This window comes from Manihot esculenta, chromosome 5 (assembly GCF_001659605.2).
Source record: "Manihot esculenta cultivar AM560-2 chromosome 5, M.esculenta_v8, whole genome shotgun sequence".
NCBI lineage: Eukaryota > Viridiplantae > Streptophyta > Magnoliopsida > Malpighiales > Euphorbiaceae > Manihot > Manihot esculenta.
This window is the reverse complement of record NC_035165.2, coordinates 5682528-5701314: the sequence shown is the minus strand read 5'-3', so window position 1 is coordinate 5701314 and position 18787 is coordinate 5682528. Positions and strand designations below refer to the sequence as shown.

At 30.8% G+C, this 18787-nt stretch overlaps 2 protein-coding genes across 7 annotated transcripts; both read right to left on the bottom strand.

The window, feature by feature from the left end:
- Positions 1-4443, bottom strand: LOC110615607 (RNA-binding protein BRN1). Its single transcript, XM_021757576.2, has 9 exons — positions 4078-4443; positions 3816-3898; positions 2251-2302; positions 1945-2070; positions 1775-1854; positions 1255-1434; positions 701-1049; positions 472-615; positions 1-393 (listed from the first exon to the last, which is right to left on the bottom strand). Exons 1-9 carry the CDS (start codon positions 4244-4246, stop codon positions 266-268), a joined length of 1311 nt encoding a protein of 436 aa, XP_021613268.1. The 5' UTR covers positions 4247-4443; the 3' UTR covers positions 1-265.
- Positions 4444-12574: 8131 nt separating this feature from the next.
- LOC110616071 (mitochondrial substrate carrier family protein ucpB) lies at positions 12575-17294 on the bottom strand. Of its 6 annotated transcripts, none has more exons than XM_021758384.2 (9): positions 17134-17294; positions 16909-17028; positions 16000-16061; positions 15677-15913; positions 15424-15594; positions 15205-15254; positions 14666-14798; positions 13879-13916; positions 12575-13059 (listed from the first exon to the last, which is right to left on the bottom strand). In XM_021758384.2, the coding sequence occupies exons 1-9, from the start codon at positions 17171-17173 to the stop codon at positions 12963-12965; spliced, it is 948 nt and encodes a 315-aa protein (XP_021614076.1). In that variant the 5' UTR covers positions 17174-17294; the 3' UTR covers positions 12575-12962. The 6 variants fall into 6 exon arrangements, with proteins under 6 accessions (XP_021614076.1, XP_021614079.1, XP_043812949.1 ...); XM_021758387.2 differs by lacking the exon at positions 17134-17294 and adding an exon at positions 16703-16756 and having other exon boundaries at positions 16909-17124; XM_043957014.1 differs by having other exon boundaries at positions 15677-16756; positions 17134-17156.
- Between the last annotated feature and the right edge of the window lie 1493 nt (positions 17295-18787).

Sequence of the window (18787 nt, the reverse complement as noted above, 5' to 3'; positions counted from 1 at the left end):
TTGGGGGAAAAATCAAAAAATTAATAATTGATCTCTAAATAACCTCCATGGTACACAAATTACAAATCGTATGGGCGCAAAATGCACCATGAATTACAAGTTTTGGGAATTTCAATCCCATGAAGCAATTACAGCGAAGGAATATGCACAGAAACCACAGATGTCCACCCCAAAGTGTTGATCCTGCAGTCACTCCCATATATCCAGGTTGCATGTGACCACATATCACTTAGAATTCTGCTTGCTTCCATGAATCACCTTCTGATCAATAGGGTTTAGTCTGTTTATTGTCCCTCTTAAGCTGAACCTTCAATTTCTTACCCCCTAATTGGAATCCATTCATCATATTAATAGCATTTTGTGCCGCAGCCGGTGAGTCATAACTAACAAATCCTGCAAATAAGTGCCTATTTGAGATAAAACTCCACACATCAAATACTAGCTTCAAATGTACCCAGAAAATGGCCATACCAAAACATTTGCTAACACCAGTTGCTTTATCGACGAAGACCTTAGCACTTAAGACCTTACCAAATGGCTGAAAAGCATTGGCAAGCTCTTGGTCACCAAATTCTTGAGGTATGTGATATATGAATAGATTAGCACCAGGTGGACCTAAGTCAAAGAAATTATAATATTAGCATAATACCACAACAAATAATACCAAATAAAACAATGCAAAAGATGATACAGAACAAACCTTCTAATTGACCGGCAGAATTTGAACCAACACCTGAAAACGTTGCAGAGTTACTGCTTGCAATTGCAGATGGTACTGTACTAGGAGACCCACTCAAAGGCTGGTGACTCATCATTCCTCCAGGATATGTCATGGGATACTGAATAGCTGGCACCGCAGGATAAGCAGATCCAACATAACTTGCAGGAGGCATAGCATAATTTCTAGGGGCCATACCAGAGGCAAGGTCAGGTCTCATTCCCCCACGCAATGCATTGCCTTGATTTACTTGAGGAATCATACCATGAAATGCAGGTTGATTCTGCAAAGGGGGCATGCGGTATGGCATAATTCCATAAGTTCCAGAAGCCTGCAAGGAGAACATCACCACATCTCAATTCCAATTTGCATTTAGTAAATGAGGGAAAAAAATCATTTTGAGAAGGAAAAGAAAAAAAGCAATCAAGATATTAAAAGTGGGTGTAGTATTAAAAAGGTACAAGAATCCAGAACCATTGCTAGGTGATGCAGAAGTTTGAACTATTTGCCAACAAATTGGAGGCAAAAAAACTGACCTGGTATCCATACCCATTATAGGGGGGAACATACCCCATCGGCAAGGCTCCAAACAATGAAGGATGTTGTGAGTCAGTATTAGGTAGACTGGAAGCCTGAGATTGTGCTTTCTGAGCCCTTCGAGCCTGCCTTTCTTTTTCTGTATCTGCCCATTTGACAACCAAAGGAACACTTGAACCCTAAAAGAAACGAAGATAACAGTTAGACTGCAAATCATAGAAATTACTCAGGTTTGGGATGAGGATGAGGAGGCCCATAAAACTTACTGCCATAAAGATTAAAGTGAATAATACTTAATGTTGCAGCTATATTATCCTACCACGTGTAAATAACCTTGCATGAAATCTAATTCTGAGGTATGAAGAGCAAGCTTTTGAACACATCGATAAATTTGTCATGCAACTGTTGCATTGCAGTTAATCTGCAGGAACTCTCCAGAACCAATTCCAAAAATCCATTCCGATTGTTTGTGATGAAAAATTCAAAAGGAAAAACACATAAAAATACTAAATCACAAACCTCCATTTTATGCTTTCCATTGACAGCCTCCAGGGCAGCAAGTGCTTGTTCTTTAGTCTCATACTTCAAAAACGCACATCCTACCAAGTAATTAGTTGAAATCAGCTAGAATACAGAGTTTACTGTGAAAACCATAACTTGAAAGCAAATCAGGTTTGTTAAATAAATACCTTTACTAGTCTGCTGAGAACCTCTCAGAATTTGTAAATCCTTTACAGTTCCATATTTAGAGAATACTTCAGATACCTCAGCTTCAGAAACATTTTTTGGAAGCATGCCAACAAAGAGTTTGTGTTCTGGATTGAAAGGAGAGTAATACAATTTAAAACATACATTAGCATAACATACAAAATCAAATTGATCAAAATACTGAATACAAAATCAGCATCAGATAAGGATAAGGACATTGATTGCAGCAATTTACAGCAATCATCTTAAACACAACAACATAAACAGCCAATGACAGTATATTACACCTAGTCTTTCCAACTCGCCATCTGCATACTTCACTTGCAACGGACTAGATGCCTGAATTGGACAGAAAGAATAGGGTGCGTTTTAATTAGAGAAACAAAGGAAGGATACATCAGAATAAGAAAAATAAGAAACATAAGTTGGTATTGTTATAGGAAAATATATATAAGTTACTTGATAATCCAATTAAGAGGATTCATATGCCTTTAGAAAATAGATTGCACCAATAATTAATACTTATTGACAACTGGTTACACAGTAAATTGATTCATATGAGATCCTGATTCACAGTAATATAAAGCACCAATTTGCATGAGAATGCATCTATAACAGTAGCTGTGGACATATCAAGCATTAATAATGATTTTGCAGAGAGAGGGTCTTTTCATTTCCCACTTTTGATGCAAGAAGATCACAATAATTTTGAACCTATAATATACCCCAAACATATCCTGCAGACCTCACAATGTAAGCTAAATCTAGATGGCTTCAAACTCAAACACTGTGCATGATACAATAACAAACAAAGCAAGGTTCATCTCTTCTTAATAATAAACTAAGCGAGGTTCATCTCTTCTTCATCTATTTGTAACCTTGTTTTTGTAGGAAATAGCATTAAAACCAAATTTGAGGTATTTAAAATGACCAGCTAATTCTCAATTCCATCATAACTTATTTCCTTGGAAAGAGGAATTTCTTTTTTTAATTGTAATGGTCCTTAACACATGCTTATTGCTTAGAAACAACAATTTTTTTTCTTGTATTAACTAATCATGAATGGAAATGGAATTTAGCTTTGTTCTAAGCAAAAAGCTTCACCAGCTTCTCTTTCAGTAGTCATCTTTCAATAGTCTGCTCCCTGAATATAAGAATTACCTTTCCAACCACCAAATCTATCAATTTTTTCCCTTTTCTAATCACTAACTATGATATGCATTTTGGCATCAAAATCCTAACAGTCTGGCTCCTTTAACAAAACCTTTTTGCTATGCAATTAGCAAACTAACTCGCTACAATCATGAACGGGAAATCTCACAACTATTAATTGTTCTACACATCCTAAAACTGCATTCTGCCCACGTATCTTGTGAAATAAGTGCAAGAGTAACTAAAACTAAGAGGCTTGTGAATATACGTATTACAGTTTACAAGCATCGTATTTAGACTCCAAGAGTGTTTTCACAGCACTATTGCGTCTGTAAACTGTAATAGCTGACTAAATTGGCAATTAGTAACGTGACTAATTATTGATTTTATTATTAACGTCACTAATTCATCATGCTTATGTCATGCATTAAATGAGGGTGCCACATATCGAACAATGCAGAAACAATTCCACCACCCAAGTAATTCCCTCTACCTTATTGCTACACTACAGTAAGCAATTGTCATAAGCAGCCATTTTTAGAGACTACTCAATAGCTATTTCTTAATGAATGTTAAGATGCAGAGATCAGTGAATGAAAAATACAATGGCTAAATTTCCTACCAACTTTAACCCACAATGTGCAAAATAATCAATAATACAATGTGGAGAACAAGCAAGAAAGCTGAAATTTGAACTTACTCCAGGCAAAGTTTTCTTATTATGGCAAGCATTAACGGCCTTATCTGCTTCCTGCCGGGACGGACATATTAGAAAACAACACCCTACACACACATACACACCCCGACAAAATTAGGGTTAAAAGCACCACGATCTCGAACTAGACGGAAAAAAACCGCGCGAATCAAGAAGAAAAAATCAGAAAAGGAAAGAAAAGAAGAGAGAAGAAAGAAAAAGAGAGATTCGCTAAATGTGAAAAAGGAAATGAAAAGAAAAAAAGAACCTCTAGAGGCGCGCGTGGTCTTGTCTTTGATGATGTTGACCTCGTCGACCAAAGCAAACTCTTTGAACATTGCGAGAAGCTGAGGTTCCGTCATGTGCTTGGGCACTTGACCTACAAAAAGCTTAACGCTCTCTTCGGTGGATTTATTCTCCTTTACACCCTCCGCCATTAATGCCAATAGGCCACAGAGACCTCAACACAGTTCCTCTCTCTGCGGTCTTCTCTGCAGAAGAATTGTGCTTGGCTGGCTGGCTGGCTGGCTGGCTGTTTCTCTATCTAGATTCTGGTCTGCTTGTTTTTCTATTTTCTGTTGGAGAAGTCGTCGCAGGGAAATTGGGGGATTTCCGGATGGCAAAGTTGGATCTTCGAAAGATATATTATAATTAAATAAAATGTAAAAGGGCTCGATCTTGGGTTGATTTACGGGCATGACCTTACAGCTGTTTTGGTTGGAGTTGTACAGTTGGCTTGCGAGCAGAAGGAAGAGGTTGTACTTTTAGAGCATGGAGTAGTGAAAAGACGATAAAGGGCAAAGAAGTCTGTAATCTAATCTTGCATGGGAAGGGTGAGTCTCTGTCCCCTAACCCGAAAAGGGAAGTCTCTGATGAGAAAGTGACAAGTAAAAGGAGAATACTAAATTTTGATAAAAGTGGACTCTTGGGTTAAGTGGGACATTACTTGAGTTTACAGCAACAACATCTCCGCACAACCCTCTTTTTTTTTTCTTACCACTGTTATTTTTAAAATAATAAAAAAATAAATAAATATTATAAAAAAATAAATAATATTTAACATTGATGTAATCCATAGTATCTCCGTTTTTTACCCTTATAGAAAAGGGGGAAAGGAAGTAAACTGATTCCCATTCATTTTTAGACTTAACTTTCATGTGTATCACAATAATTTTCATCTGTTTTTTCATCTTTCATTCTTACGCTTACTGTCATGTGTATCATAATAATTTTCGTTCTTTTTTATCTTTTTCAATGAATATTGTTGCTTCGTCTATTTTCATTTTAAAAAAAATTAGGCCTGAAATATTGGTATGAATTTATTTAAATTTAAATTATTTGTTATTTTATCCGTTTTAAAATTTATATTCACTTTATTTTTCGCACATATTTAAAAATATTTTTTTATTAACTTTTTCATTATATTCATTTTAAATATATTAAATTTTATTAAATATTAAGAGATATTTAAAAAAAATAAAAAATAAAGTAAAATTGTTTTAATTAACTTTGCCGTTATATCCATTATTTTCATATGATTCTCAAGTTTTATTTTTATCTTTAAAATTTTATAATTTGAATAACTGTATGAGAAATATTTGTATTAAATGGGTTAGAAGGCAGATTGTTTTTTTTTTTTTCTGAAATAGGGAGTTGAGGGAGTCGAGGGAGTCGAGAACCTTAGATTGTTGAAAGTGCTCATTTCCTGATTGGCGCTTCTTTCCATTTTACTAGCTCTCATGGATGAAACACTATCCCAAATTTCTTTGTTTTCTTTATTTAATTGAGGAATGAAACATGTTTATTTTCTTTAAAATAATAAAATAAAATTATAATAATAAATTTATATATTATTGAAATATAAAAAAATAATAATTTTAAAATAATAAAAAAATGGATGAATAAAAATTATAAAATATAGAAAATATTACTATGTAATAATGAAATTTTTAAAAAAATATAGAGAGGAAAAGAACTAGCAGTTGCAAACATATTAGTTTTTCTTCAACTGCCATTGTTAATAGTATGTAAATAACATTTATCGAGTAATCATAAAAAATTTAGTATAGTTCGATTCAATAATTAAAAATATATAATTGGTTTAGTAGATTCAATTTCGAGTTTTTATAACTTTAATTAATAATAATAAAAAAATGTGTGGATTTTGAAAATTTGGATTAAAAAGTAAATGGATGAAAAGTTTGTCTTTTCTATACTTGAGCTTTTTTATATATTGTGTCACTAAAATTCATGATATAATATTCCCGCTAATTACCGATTAAGATTATATAATTATTTTAATTTTATAATTTAATAATTTAAATTTATTATGTGATATTTTAAAAGTTATAGTCAGAGTTAGTAATATGTTATTTAAATTGAAAAATTAATTCAATTAAATTAATTTAAATTTTAAGTTTAACTTTTTATTTATTTTGATTCAGTTTGATTTTTAATTTTAAAAAATTTTAATTTGATTTAATTTTAATTAAAAATTTAAAAAAAAATTAATATTAATATATTAATTTTAATAATATAAATAAATTAGACCATATTTTAATTAAATTTTATAATATAAAAAATAAAATATATAAAATAAAAAAATATTAAAAAATCTAATTAATTAAATCAAATTAAAACAAATGATATCGGTTGATACAATTTGATTTTTATTTAAAATTAATTAAATTTTTATAAATAATAAATTTTTAATTTTTAATTTTTTAATTTAATTTAATTTTAAATCAAATCAACTAAATACTCCCCGTTAATTATATATAAAGATTTTTATAATAAAATTTATAAATGCAAACATATATTATTGTGCCTATACATTATATTGAAATAAAAAATTAGAATATAATAGAGTAATTAGATATAGACAAACCAAGACGTTAGAGATAAAACAGTTAAATACGGAATAAATCATAATTTCTACTCATAATTAATTATTTCATTTATTTTATAATTTTTATTTATTTTATTTATTTTAAAATTATTGTAATTTTTCTATTTTATATTATATTAACATATAAATTAACTATTATTATTTTATTTTATTTTATTTTATTTTTAAAATAATTTTTTATTAACTGTTATTTTTTAAATGAATATTCAAATATCTTTTAGTATTTAGGTCAATTAATTTAAAAATATTTGACATTTACGCATATTTATATTTTAATTTAAACTTTTAATTTTAATTTTAATTTAATTAGCTCAATTTTTATATTTTAATATAATTTTAATTAATTTATAAATTTTTAAATTTAATAATTTATGTGACAATTTAATAATTTAGTTGATATGCTAAGTGTTATTGTTATTACTATTACTTAATTGATCAATTAATTAAAAATAGCATAACATTTATATTATTTTATATTTTAACTTAAACGTTTAAATTTTAAATAAATTAGTTTAATATTTTTATTTTGGTATAACTTTAGTTAATTTTAAAAAATTAAAATTAAAAAAATTTAATTATTAAATATGTAGTTGATATTTTTAATATGATAAATTTTATTTTACAATAATAATTATAAATATTTAATAGAAGATATATTATTTAATTTAAAATAATAATATATATAAAATAATTAAAATAATATATATATTATAAAATTTTTAAAATTATTAAAATAAAATTTATTATTGAAACTGTGTACGGTATATTTAATGATTAAATTATTATTTTTTGAAAATTAAATATAATATTTAATCATTATTAGATATAAATTAATATTATTTTTATATGTATAATTAGTTTATATTTAAAATTAATGAAATATTATATTTCATATTTTATATAAATGGTTATATTTTAATTTTTAAAAATCAATTATAATTACACCTAAATCTAAATGTTAAATAAATTAATTTAAAAATTAAACGTTTAAATTAAAAATACAAAATAATGTACGTATTGAGTTTTTTTAATTATTTCATAAGTAATTTATATAAAAATAATAATAATAATATTATGTGACATACCAACTAAACTATTAAACTATCACATATATTATTAAAATTAAAAATTTATCAGATGGATTAAAACCATATTAAAATGTAAAATTTGAGTTAACTAAAATAAAATTAAAATATTTAAATTAAATATAAATATATGTAAATATTGAGTTTTTAAATTAATTGGCTTAATATTTAATAAAATTTAATATTTTTAAAATAAATATAATTAAAAAGTTAATAAAAAATATATTTTTTAATATATATGAAAAAGCAAAAAAAATAAATAAAAAATTATGGAATAAAAAAATATTAAGTAAAGAAAATGATTTATTTTGTAGTGAAAAAATAATATTGAAAATGATTAAACTATTTTGTTTTTGAAATAGACACTCAATGATTATTGAGAAAATAATTTATATAATTTGTATTTAGTGGGCAAATTTTCATATAAAACGTTTGAAAATTAAAAAAAAAAAGAAAAAGAAAAGGAAAAGGTTGTCGAAAGAAAGGGGGTGATTTGAAATTAGAGAGTTATGGGGCTGATAAATCATTAAGGAAAAATTACTTTTTAGTCCTTGAGATTTAACGTAATTAACACTTCTGTCCCTTTATTTTGGCGACCTAACACTTAAGTCCCTCACTTTCTTTTCTGTCCAAATTCGTAGTCCTTCCGTCCAAAATAGCCGTTTGGGACACGTGAATTGACAAAATTAACCCTCATTAAAAGTCCCGCTATTTTAAAATCACGAAATCCAAACCCAATGCCTCTTCACTGTAGATTCTTCTTCTTATTATTATTATTATTCTTCTTCACCATAACTCCTACCGTTTCTGCAATTTCTTCTTCTTCTTCTTTTTCTTCACCATAACTCCTACCTTTTTTGTAACTCTCAAATAATGTTTCAGAGAGAAGAAAGATAGAAAAAAAAAATCAACAATGTCAAAAGAAAATAGAGAAAATATGAGGGAGAATAAAGATGAAAAAGAGAAAAAAAAAAAAGAAAAATCAACAATGTCAAAAAAAAATAGAGAAAATATAAAGGATAAAAAAGATGAAAAAGAGAAGAAAAAAAAAGAAGAAAAATCAATAATGTCAAAAGGAAATAGAAAAAATATGAGGGAGAAGAAAGATGAAAAAAAGAGATAAAAAAAAAAAGAGAAGTTACAATGGATAAAAGGAAATGAAGAAAATATGAAAGAAAAGAAAAATGGAGAAGATATGAAAGAGAAGAAAAATAGAGATTTCACATTGAGAGGAGGGTATATTTGGAAAAAATTATCACCCCTCACTTTTGAATCTTTGGCCAAACGGCTTAAATAGACGGAAAGACTATGAATTTGGACGAAAGAGAAAGTTAAGGATTTAAGTGTTGGGTCGCCAAAATAGAGAGACAGAAGTGTTAATTACGTTAAACCTCAGGGACTAAAAAATAATTTTTTCAATCATTAATTGCAAAAGTCCAAACGCGTCAACACTCATCCATGGGCGCTTGTTTGTGTGCGTTATTACTTATTACTACGCATTCAATGGCCAGCTATAGTAATAGTGTTGTTATTCCATTTCCACTTGTGAAAAAAGACAACTCTCCCTCTCCCTTCCCTTTCAAATAAGATAAATAAATAAAAACTTCTCAGTTCCCTCCATTCTTTTTGAAAATTTTGCAACCTTCATTCCGATGCTAGTCTTGTCTCCTTTCTCAGAAAGGGACTTCCCCATCCAGCCTTTGAATCGTAATACACTCCTCAATAAGACTTTTGCGAATTTTGTATCCAACTTATGCTTCTCGTTTGGAATTGTTTATTTTATAAAAAAAATTATTATTATAAAACTTTTTAAAAAATAATTTATTAAATATTTAAATTTATAATATCATAATAATTAAATATAAATTGATATTTTATCGATAATTTATAAAAAATTACTTTCAATTGTATTTTCAATATTGTAGATTGCGCACTAAATTTTCAATTGTTGAATAAGCTCACATTTTATAACCGTTGTGTCTTTCTCTCTCCTTCTCTTGGACTAAGTCAAAGCCCACGAGAGTGCGTCAAGCCCAAAGCCTGGAACGTTTACAGGTAGGCCTGCTTGACGATTCAGGTTCGGGGCCTGGAATATCAGGACAGGGCAAGTTGAACACCAGCCCAAATTTGGGAAGAAGAAAGCCAACCCAATGATGAGAAAAGCCCCGGCCCAGTCCTCCTGCAGTCCTTTTTGCATGCGCACTTGAGAGAATTAAATAGTCGCCTGATAAAAGTAAAGAGACTGGCACCACTGTATGTATGAACTTGCCCGATAGGGATGGGTGTCACTGTAGCAGAAAAGCCGTTAAGCGTCACTAGCAAGTCAGAAGAAAAAAAGATAAAAGGGAGGAGGGACCCTCCAGAGGAATCAAACTTACTCAACTATTGTAAACTCTATTTTTTCTGGATCTCAGATCATCAACATCAAATAGTTAGCCTAAAAATAATTCTTAATCCAATCTATTCACTTCATCAATTCTCATTTCTCCTCTCCCTTTATGAGTTTATTTGCAACTCTACCTCTTCGAGTCTATCTCATAATACGAAATTATGATTTAACAATTGCCTGTGCTCTTGTTACATGATAGAGTAGTGAGCTTTGAGATGATCATAAGAGCATTTGCATGTTTGAAGTCAATAGCATGAAAGCAGATTTTATGATTTCTGTTGTATATGAATTTTAAAACTCAACAAACTTCTTCTACTTTCACTCTAAACTTTTTTTTTTGGTGATTTTGATTTGGTGCTGTGTGAGAGAATTATAGATTTATGTAATGTATGTTTAGAATTACAGATTTTTAAAGATAGAAATATAAACATATCTAAAATGCACTATTGATTTATTTTGTAGATTATGAAAATTTTAGATTTTAATTTTGTGTATCAATGCTTTTATAGTGCTGATAAAAATTTGGAAGAGACTTGACCATGCAATTGTTAAATTCTACAGTGTATAATAGGGATAATGCATCATTTATATGAATTTGACATTTCATACTCGTTTGATATTCTCTTAAAAGGATCACTGAACATTTTATATTTTAAGTGTTTAATAATGAATGTGAAATAATGTGCGTATTATCTAGTCTTGATTATTTTTTTTAATTTGATCTAACTTTTAGAATGAATTGAATCAAATTTATTATTTGAAAAATAACAATGGTTTTTTTTTTTTTTGAAATGGGATCAAATTATTTTTATTATTGGTTTGATTAGATTTTATGTTACATATATGCTTTTCAATTGAAGGACTGAAATAATCAATTACCTATCTTAATTAGCTATAAATGAACAAATAAAATAATAGTAATGAGCGTGTGCTATGTGAGTAAAATTGCTTATAATATAATTGCAAATCTTACACGGAAACCAAAGGTTGTTGACCAAAAACTTGTGCCTACCTGCGGTCATTATCGCCGGAAAACGTACGGGATCCGTCATTTACTGCAGACGCAGTAGTGGACTTTCATCATCATTCAAGTGGAATGGAATGGAATGCAGTAGGGGTAACATGGTAAATCTACTGGGAGGGATATAATGGTAGTTAAGCGTCAACCACGAACCCCAAACGTAACAGCGCCAGACTGTCCCGCCAACGCTTGAGCCCCCCGTTCCAATTTCCAAACGCTTGGCTTTCATTTCTATCCTTGCAACTGGCCTCGTTTCTCACTTTCTCTGCCAATTTATTTTTAATTAAATCGTAATTAATTTTGATATCGAAATAATTAAATTACTCCACAGTAATTGCCAAAAAAAAAATCATTCTTCTGCTTACACAGCTCAAATTATTGGGTGCCCACTCAACTGCAAGAAGATAGAATCGTACTGATTGCTCCAAATACTAAATTTTCAACCAAAGATGTCCCCTGGCGCTTAACGAGCAAAATGGGCTGTTTCTCAGGTGCATTTAATTTGTTAGTGATTGGCAGCCAGCAATAACCAGCAAGGCACTTGAATGGGGTCCTTCAGTTAGTCTACTCTACGCCCTTTTGGACTCTTTCAATTCAAATAGCTATAAGTGGATTGGTGACGGATTCAGCTATTTTTCAGGTTTGTTGAGCAGATTGCTTGATGTGAACCTGGACGAAAACAAATCAGCCACAGAGAATGAATTCCTTCTCCTGTACTATGGGTCTCTTTGTTCTATAATGGAAACCAATTTTGGAATGCCAAGTAGAGTAGGTTTTCTGAGAAAAGGGAAGTTCTTCCCATTTTGTCATGGTCCAATGAGTTGGCAGGGATATTTTATTCATTTAAATTTCTTGTCCGTTCAAACAGCTGACTTAATTTAGGAATAGACATGGTCTAAAATAGAAGTAGAATGCAAGTATAATCAGGACAAATCAAATCATTATCAGGACAGAAAGGGAACCTGACAAAGAGAACTGATGTTAGAATCTTAGTATGGAGCTTCAAGGCTATATTATCAGTAAAATCTTGCATTGCAACTGACACTAGGAGACAAGTGGAGCATTCTTTAAGAAACAACAATAAAAAGTCAAATGAGAGTTAGTTGTACCTATGGTTTTAATCATGAGTGCGTCGGTCAAACTCATACCAACAAGTCTGGGCAGGTTCCAATTTCAAGTTGCTTGCAGGGTTTTCCAAATGATCCTGTTCAAACCCCAGACATAGGCTGTTCCACAGGACATCTCAATTCTCACCCAATAATTTAATCTTGAGGAAAGCAAGATGGAATAATCAAAGAAAAAAGGCACCACAAAACTGCTAGCTGAAGTAAAAAAAAAAAAAAAAAAAGAATATTGCTGATATTTGCAGAAAAGCAAATATATTCATGATCCCCGTTTCAAATTCAGAAAAAAAGGAAATGTGTAAATATGATATACAATCAGCTCGACATACACAGTTGACGCTTGAAAAAATGGGGATAGAGCAAAAATGGTTGTATAAAAAATTCAATAAAATAAATGGATTCCTTCCATGACAATTGATGGAAGTCCTGAGTCTCGACCATTCTTACCAAATCCTACATAAGCACAGTTCTCCAATCCTAGTTTGGCGCTCAAATGACCTAATACACTAATATAGTCCCCCTCGAAGTACTTGCTGGCGATAAGGAAAGCTCTTTGACACTTCAGAACAAAAGCACAAGAGCATATTATTGTGATTTGTGTGTGATTATAAATGGGAATTCCGCAGCTAGATGGCATTCAATCCAGCGAGCTTGCGCAGTTTCTCACATAGTATAAATGTGATTGTAGTTTGAGGACCCAATCTTGCAAAAATGGCAAAGCCCCTGACAAAAACTTAAGAAGTTAAAAGAATTAACCATGGAGAAAAATTGCATTTAAAATGCGTTCTAAAATGGGTCTATAGGTTACTAGTGTATTTTAAAACTTGAAAAAAAAAAAAAAACAAAGAGCATAGGGTCCATTTATATAAAAAAAATGTGAAAGCTATTCTCTAAGAAAAAAATAATTTATATTTCAATTTTTGACTGCGACATCAAAAAACAAAGGATGCTAATAAAATTCATATGTAGAAAATCTAGTGGTACTGATAAGAGTACCAAAGTCTATAGAATGACTTATTCTTTCAAAATAAGAAGACATTTTCCTAAAGAATAACTTAATTTTCCTTTCATTAAGAAAATATTTTCATTGATTAGTTTTTTGAATGTTCCAAAGGCCATAAAATACAGAAAATGATTTACTGGAAAATGTCTTACTAAAGACTGCACTCTAGTTCTTGATGTAGAAGACATAAATTATCATTTCAACTTACTCCCTAATATTTTCAATTTGATCACATTTTAATCCTGAAAATTTAAAAATTACTGCACATTAATCCTTAAATTGCTATATCTTAAATCACTTAAATCCCTCAAAATCTCATATTTTTCACTAATGGTTGTATAAAGACTCAAAAGAACAAAATTTTAAAGCAGCAAGGATCAAGTGTATGTTTGACCAAACCTTAGGGAATTTTTATTAATTTACTCTAATGACTACACAGCAGCAAACTAAATTGGTTCCAGATTGCGTAGAATGAATCATGCATTATAATAATGGTTAATTAAACAGCATCAATCGTAGAGGCCTAGACAGAATTTTACCCCTTGTAAAGTGCACTAGAGCCTTCTGTGAGCATAACCTGAAACCAGAAATTCAAAAACAAAATTAGACAAGAAAGCCTTTTTGTTAATTCATATATGGACGCTTCTGTGAAGTCTTACCCATATATTACAAATACTTAGCAGTTAACACAATACTCAAAGAAAAGGAAGAAATCAGAAAGAACACAAACAGCAATGTGAAACTAAGTCTTAATGATTTTTCTACTCTTAATCATATAGAATTTCATAGCAACATCAGGCCATGTAATTTGTAGTGTCCATAAAGCCCAAGCAATAGATAAAGCGACACGTAATTTCAACATCCAATGTGTGAGAAGCTCCAACTGCAGGACTTCTAAGCTGTTAGCTATGCAGCAAAAGTATGAAAAACATACAGAACTGAGAAATTCCAATCCCCACCAGACATAAATTATCCAAATACTTGTCATCTGAAGATGAAAGCATTCATTTCAACTCAATATGGGTAAAAGAAAACACAAAATTTCTTGTCCAACTCCAGCATAGATTTATCTCATCCAATTCCAATTGTTCATTATGGTTGGCTGCAACCTCTCCCTCTTTCTCTCTCTCTCCTCCACCCGTTTTAAACATCACCACATTTCCACAATCCCCTTCCAGTTAAGAAAATGTTGAGTTATCCCCTTCAAAGCCAACCTAACTAAATAGGACAGCATTGAGTCAAAATGACACAAGTAATATAACAAAAGCTAATGATGATAAGTAAAGTAACATAGTAAACAAGAGAAAAAGAGAGTTGAGTTTATGCCTGATATGCACAATGAAATCCATTTTTATAGCTTTGAACTCTTTTAGATTCCCGTTGCAGCATGAGGCGGGTTTTAATCATATCCATGGGTGCAGTTACAAGGGTACTCACTGTCCCTGCTACTGTACTTGACCTTCATGCAAAAAATGCAAATTAACACTTTCCATCAATCAAAGTAGAAAAATGCATATGAAGTTGTGCTTTTAATGATACACGTAAAAAAAAAAGTCATTATGTATCATGCAAGTCATCTTGAAAATAGTATGAGGGAGACAAGGCCTTAACAGTTTATGGGCATGCTTATAAGATATTGTATGATTTTCATGCTTTATTAAAAATACTATATTGTTCAAATAATATGTCCAAGAAATCAAATTGACATAATTATTTCAGATTTTGAAGTTTTCATAATTATTCTGTTTATAGGGAATGGATGATCTATCTGTTCAAACTCCCGTTAATGAACTTGTATGTTTCTTTTTACAATAATTAGCATCCTAGTGAAAAGATAATAAATGAAAACAGCAGCAGTGGCATACAATAAATGTAGATGAAATCCTTCTTCCAGAGGTGTCCACCGAATCAGAACCTGCACTGATGGAAATCAAAGAAACCTTTAATAGAGAAGATAAAATAAAAAGAAATGAAAAGAGAGATGACCGATTTATACTGAAATCAACTGTAAATCAACCATTTAGAAGGCATTGCAAAACTACTTGAAGTATATCCAAAGTGAAAAAGCAAGCTTAGAATATGACCCGCTTGGTTTCATCATAAGTTGCAAGTTGTGATGCAGTCAAAGCAGCAGCTCTGGCCATAGCGGGGCCAATGCCCTTCCAGAGTGCTCTTATTCCCTCTTCAGAAACAATTCTACGCATTTCTGCAACTGGTCCTCCTTGGCTTGGGTTTGTATTCATCTGCAAGCGAACCTGATACAAAATCAAAAGAAAGTTCGCATGTTAGCTCAGAATTTAAGAATAAATTTCCAGAAGGTCTAAAATTGTAGCTCACCTTCAGAACTTCAACTGGATTGGTCAGTGCAGTTGCAATTGCACCAGCAAATGCACCTGATGCAATCTTAACCAGTATATTGGTGGAACCAAAAGACAAATCACAGACATACTTCGAGGGTTCATACAGCCCTAAACGGAGACCTCCATAGAGAACTGACCTTGTTAACGCAGGGGTCAATCCCAGATACAAAGCCTTTGGCCCTTCATTTTTAAATAGTTGAACAAATAAACGTCCCTGTATATTGTATAATGATACCTCATTTGAAAAGAATCTAATAAACCATATCATCATTGCAAAGTAATATTAAAAACTTATCACACCATTCCAGTCAAAGGACCTTTCTGGCCCACAAGTTGCATTTGGAGCCGAACTTTGAGCACATCTGCGTTACAAGTTGAAAAATTAGAATTCTTGGATTGAACAGTGCTAAAACAATTTCCATATTATCATCCATAGAAAGTACCTAGCTACACGAATAACCTTCTCTAAACCCTACATAACTAGTAAAATTATGCAGTGCCACTGTTAGCTACAGTGTTAATCTATTATTTGAGATACTTTGCAATATCTGAGCTCAAGTCAACCGTAGTTTCAATTTTTTATGTGTGTGAATTTCGATCATAAGTTCAAGTAAATAACTAATCTTCAACACTTTTCAGCAGTTCAATCACAATTCCAGACAACTCTAACTCTTGTACTTATGTCTGAGTTTGTTCAGAATGACTGTAATGAGATATAATTTTTCAATTACGATGCATTTCAGGCAATTAATAGCCATTGGCTCAATTTCTTCTGGTTCATTGAGATTAAAATAGGCCATTATCACAGTATACACCCCTAATTCATCCGATTTTTATTTAGGATTCAATGAGTGGTTAATTTGACAAGGAAAAAAGAATTAAATGCAAACCAGCCCAACCATAAATGGAATAAAAGCAGCAAGGCATAAGTTTTAATCAATAGATTTAAAATCAGAAGATTATTTGTCTAATGAAAGCTAGGAAACCACAAATTATAATATACCAGGGTCATAATTCTCAGCTGTCCCCTATCTATCCTCTTCAAGAACACTAATACCTGTCAATTATAATAAAAAAAAAGCATTTACCTTTATACATCTTCTACCAACATTTAGAGCATGCAATAAAATAAAAGGCAATCAATAACCAGATCTCACATCAGCTCACACACGAAAAAGCTACAAAAACCAATCTGGAAAAAGGAAAAACCTAGAGGATGTGTGACGCCTGTAGCAACCGCGACGGAGATTCCGCTGGTGGTGAAATGATATATGACTTTGGACGGTGAGGCTGCCCAATTCCGCTTCTCATTGACTTTAAAAGTAGGCTCTGCAATGATCGAAATTTCACATCAAATTTCTTTTTCCACTTCCAATGAAGGAGAATACAAGCAGAAAAACGAGCGAAGATCTGAAAGAGGATGAAAAAAAAGACCTGAAGGCGAAGAGTTCCCAGAAGCTGAATGCCCCTCCATGGTCCCGGCTTTCTGGATAGTAGCTTCCTTGTAAGGGAGAGAAATGAACAGTGTAATAACAAGCCAGCGCGTTACGACGACGTATTCCTCTCCCTTGTACGCTGCTTTAGATTTTTTTTCTTTTTACGCAATGAAATTGATTTATTGAACGCCGCCGAATGAGTATACTTTTATGAAAATTACTATAGTCTGAGTTCCAAAACTAATTACTCCACTTATGTATTAATTTTCATTGGCTGTTATTGTTGTGCTTGTTTTAATGACGTAGGAATAATTGGATATGATATTGCTGCGAGGATTCAGTGTTTATTTGCTATAACAGTAAACGAGACCATTTATATTAACAGTAATTAAATTGATATATGAAATAGACTTTTTTTTCTTTTTTAAATGGAAGTGGAAATTTAAATTTGAGATCTCCCAAATTTACTCGGATGCACTTACCATCGAGTTAAGCATGTGAGTGCTGAAATAGACTTTTGAGTAACCACTTACCATCGAGTTAAGCATGTGAGTGCTGAAATAGACTTTTTATTACTCAAATGTAACAAATTTTATAATTGTGTCTAATATTTTATGTTATATAACGTCTGTTTTACTATGAAATATTAATCTAGAATAGCAGCAATTTTAAAAATATTATAATATTTAATAATTTTATTGTAATTTTATTTTACCGCAGCCATGTAATGCCGTTTTAATAGCAAATCAAAGAAGAAGAATTGTATAAATAGCGAAATACTTATTGGAGAAAAAATAATAATTATTTAATATATTTTAAAAAATAAAGTGATTAAAAATATAATTAAAGTGCAAGTCGTCGCCTTATTAACAAAATGATCTGTTTTGTGGCAAGTCTTTTTTTTTTTTCTTTTGGTTTTATCTGGCAAGTGTGAGAATGCATTTTTAGGGCTCGTGTACCCTAATTATATAAGGTTTTAAAACACTAAAAATCCAATCCAAACACAAATACAATCCAACTAAGATAATTAAATTAAATAAATCAAAATAAATTAAATTAAAAATTATAATCAAAATTAAAATTAAGCGAAACGAAAATATTAAATAAATAAAATAAAATAAATAGAATTAAAAATTAATAGCCAAATAAATTAAAATCCACAATTAAAAAGTAAACATTGAAATCGACACCATCCTCGCACTATTGCAACACCGGTCCGTACAATAAATACTAACAGAGATTAAAGCAGTATAAATCGATATCAATCATCATGAAACTTGCAATGGTAGAGCAATAAAGAGCAAAGAAAATTAAGACAATCAGGTAAGTAAATAGAGAGAAAAGAGATTAATAGCGAGAATCATCCATCGACAAAAGTAATCCAAAAAAAAATATATTATAAAATTTTATCAAAAAAGACCGACGAGAGCATCAGCCGCCGAACATATTAGTGTAGTCTCGATTGCGGACATCACATTTAAAACTATTCTTCGTACAGAAAAGCAAAATTAAAGCTCCTACAGATAGGTCTTTTGCATCAAAAGCCATGGTCAAATACGGACCTTTAAAAATAAAACACCAATAAGAATAAAAAACTAAACAACTAAAATTTTTTTAAAAAAAACTGCCACTATATCCATTCACAACGTTCA

Excerpts from the sequence above, each read along its gene's own strand:
- LOC110615607 (XM_021757576.2), bottom strand. The coding sequence starts at position 4,246 with ATGGCGGAGGGTGTAAAGGAGAATAAATCCACCGAAGAGAGCGTTAAG. Across the intron at positions 2,071-2,250 it reads TGGCGAGTTGGAAAGACTAG|AACACAAACTCTTTGTTGGC; the intron begins GTGTAATATACT and ends CTTTCAATCCAG. Across the intron at positions 616-700 it reads TTCTGCCGGTCAATTAGAAG|GTCCACCTGGTGCTAATCTA; the intron begins GTTTGTTCTGTA and ends TCTTTGACTTAG.
- LOC110616071 (XM_021758384.2), bottom strand. The coding sequence starts at position 17,173 with ATGGAGGGGCATTCAGCTTCTGGGAACTCTTCGCCTTCAG. Across the intron at positions 15,914-15,999 it reads AAGGTCCTTTGACTGGAATG|GGACGTTTATTTGTTCAACT; the intron begins GTGTGATAAGTT and ends TACAATATACAG. Across the intron at positions 15,595-15,676 it reads ATCCAGTTGAAGTTCTGAAG|GTTCGCTTGCAGATGAATAC; the intron begins GTGAGCTACAAT and ends ATTTTGTATCAG.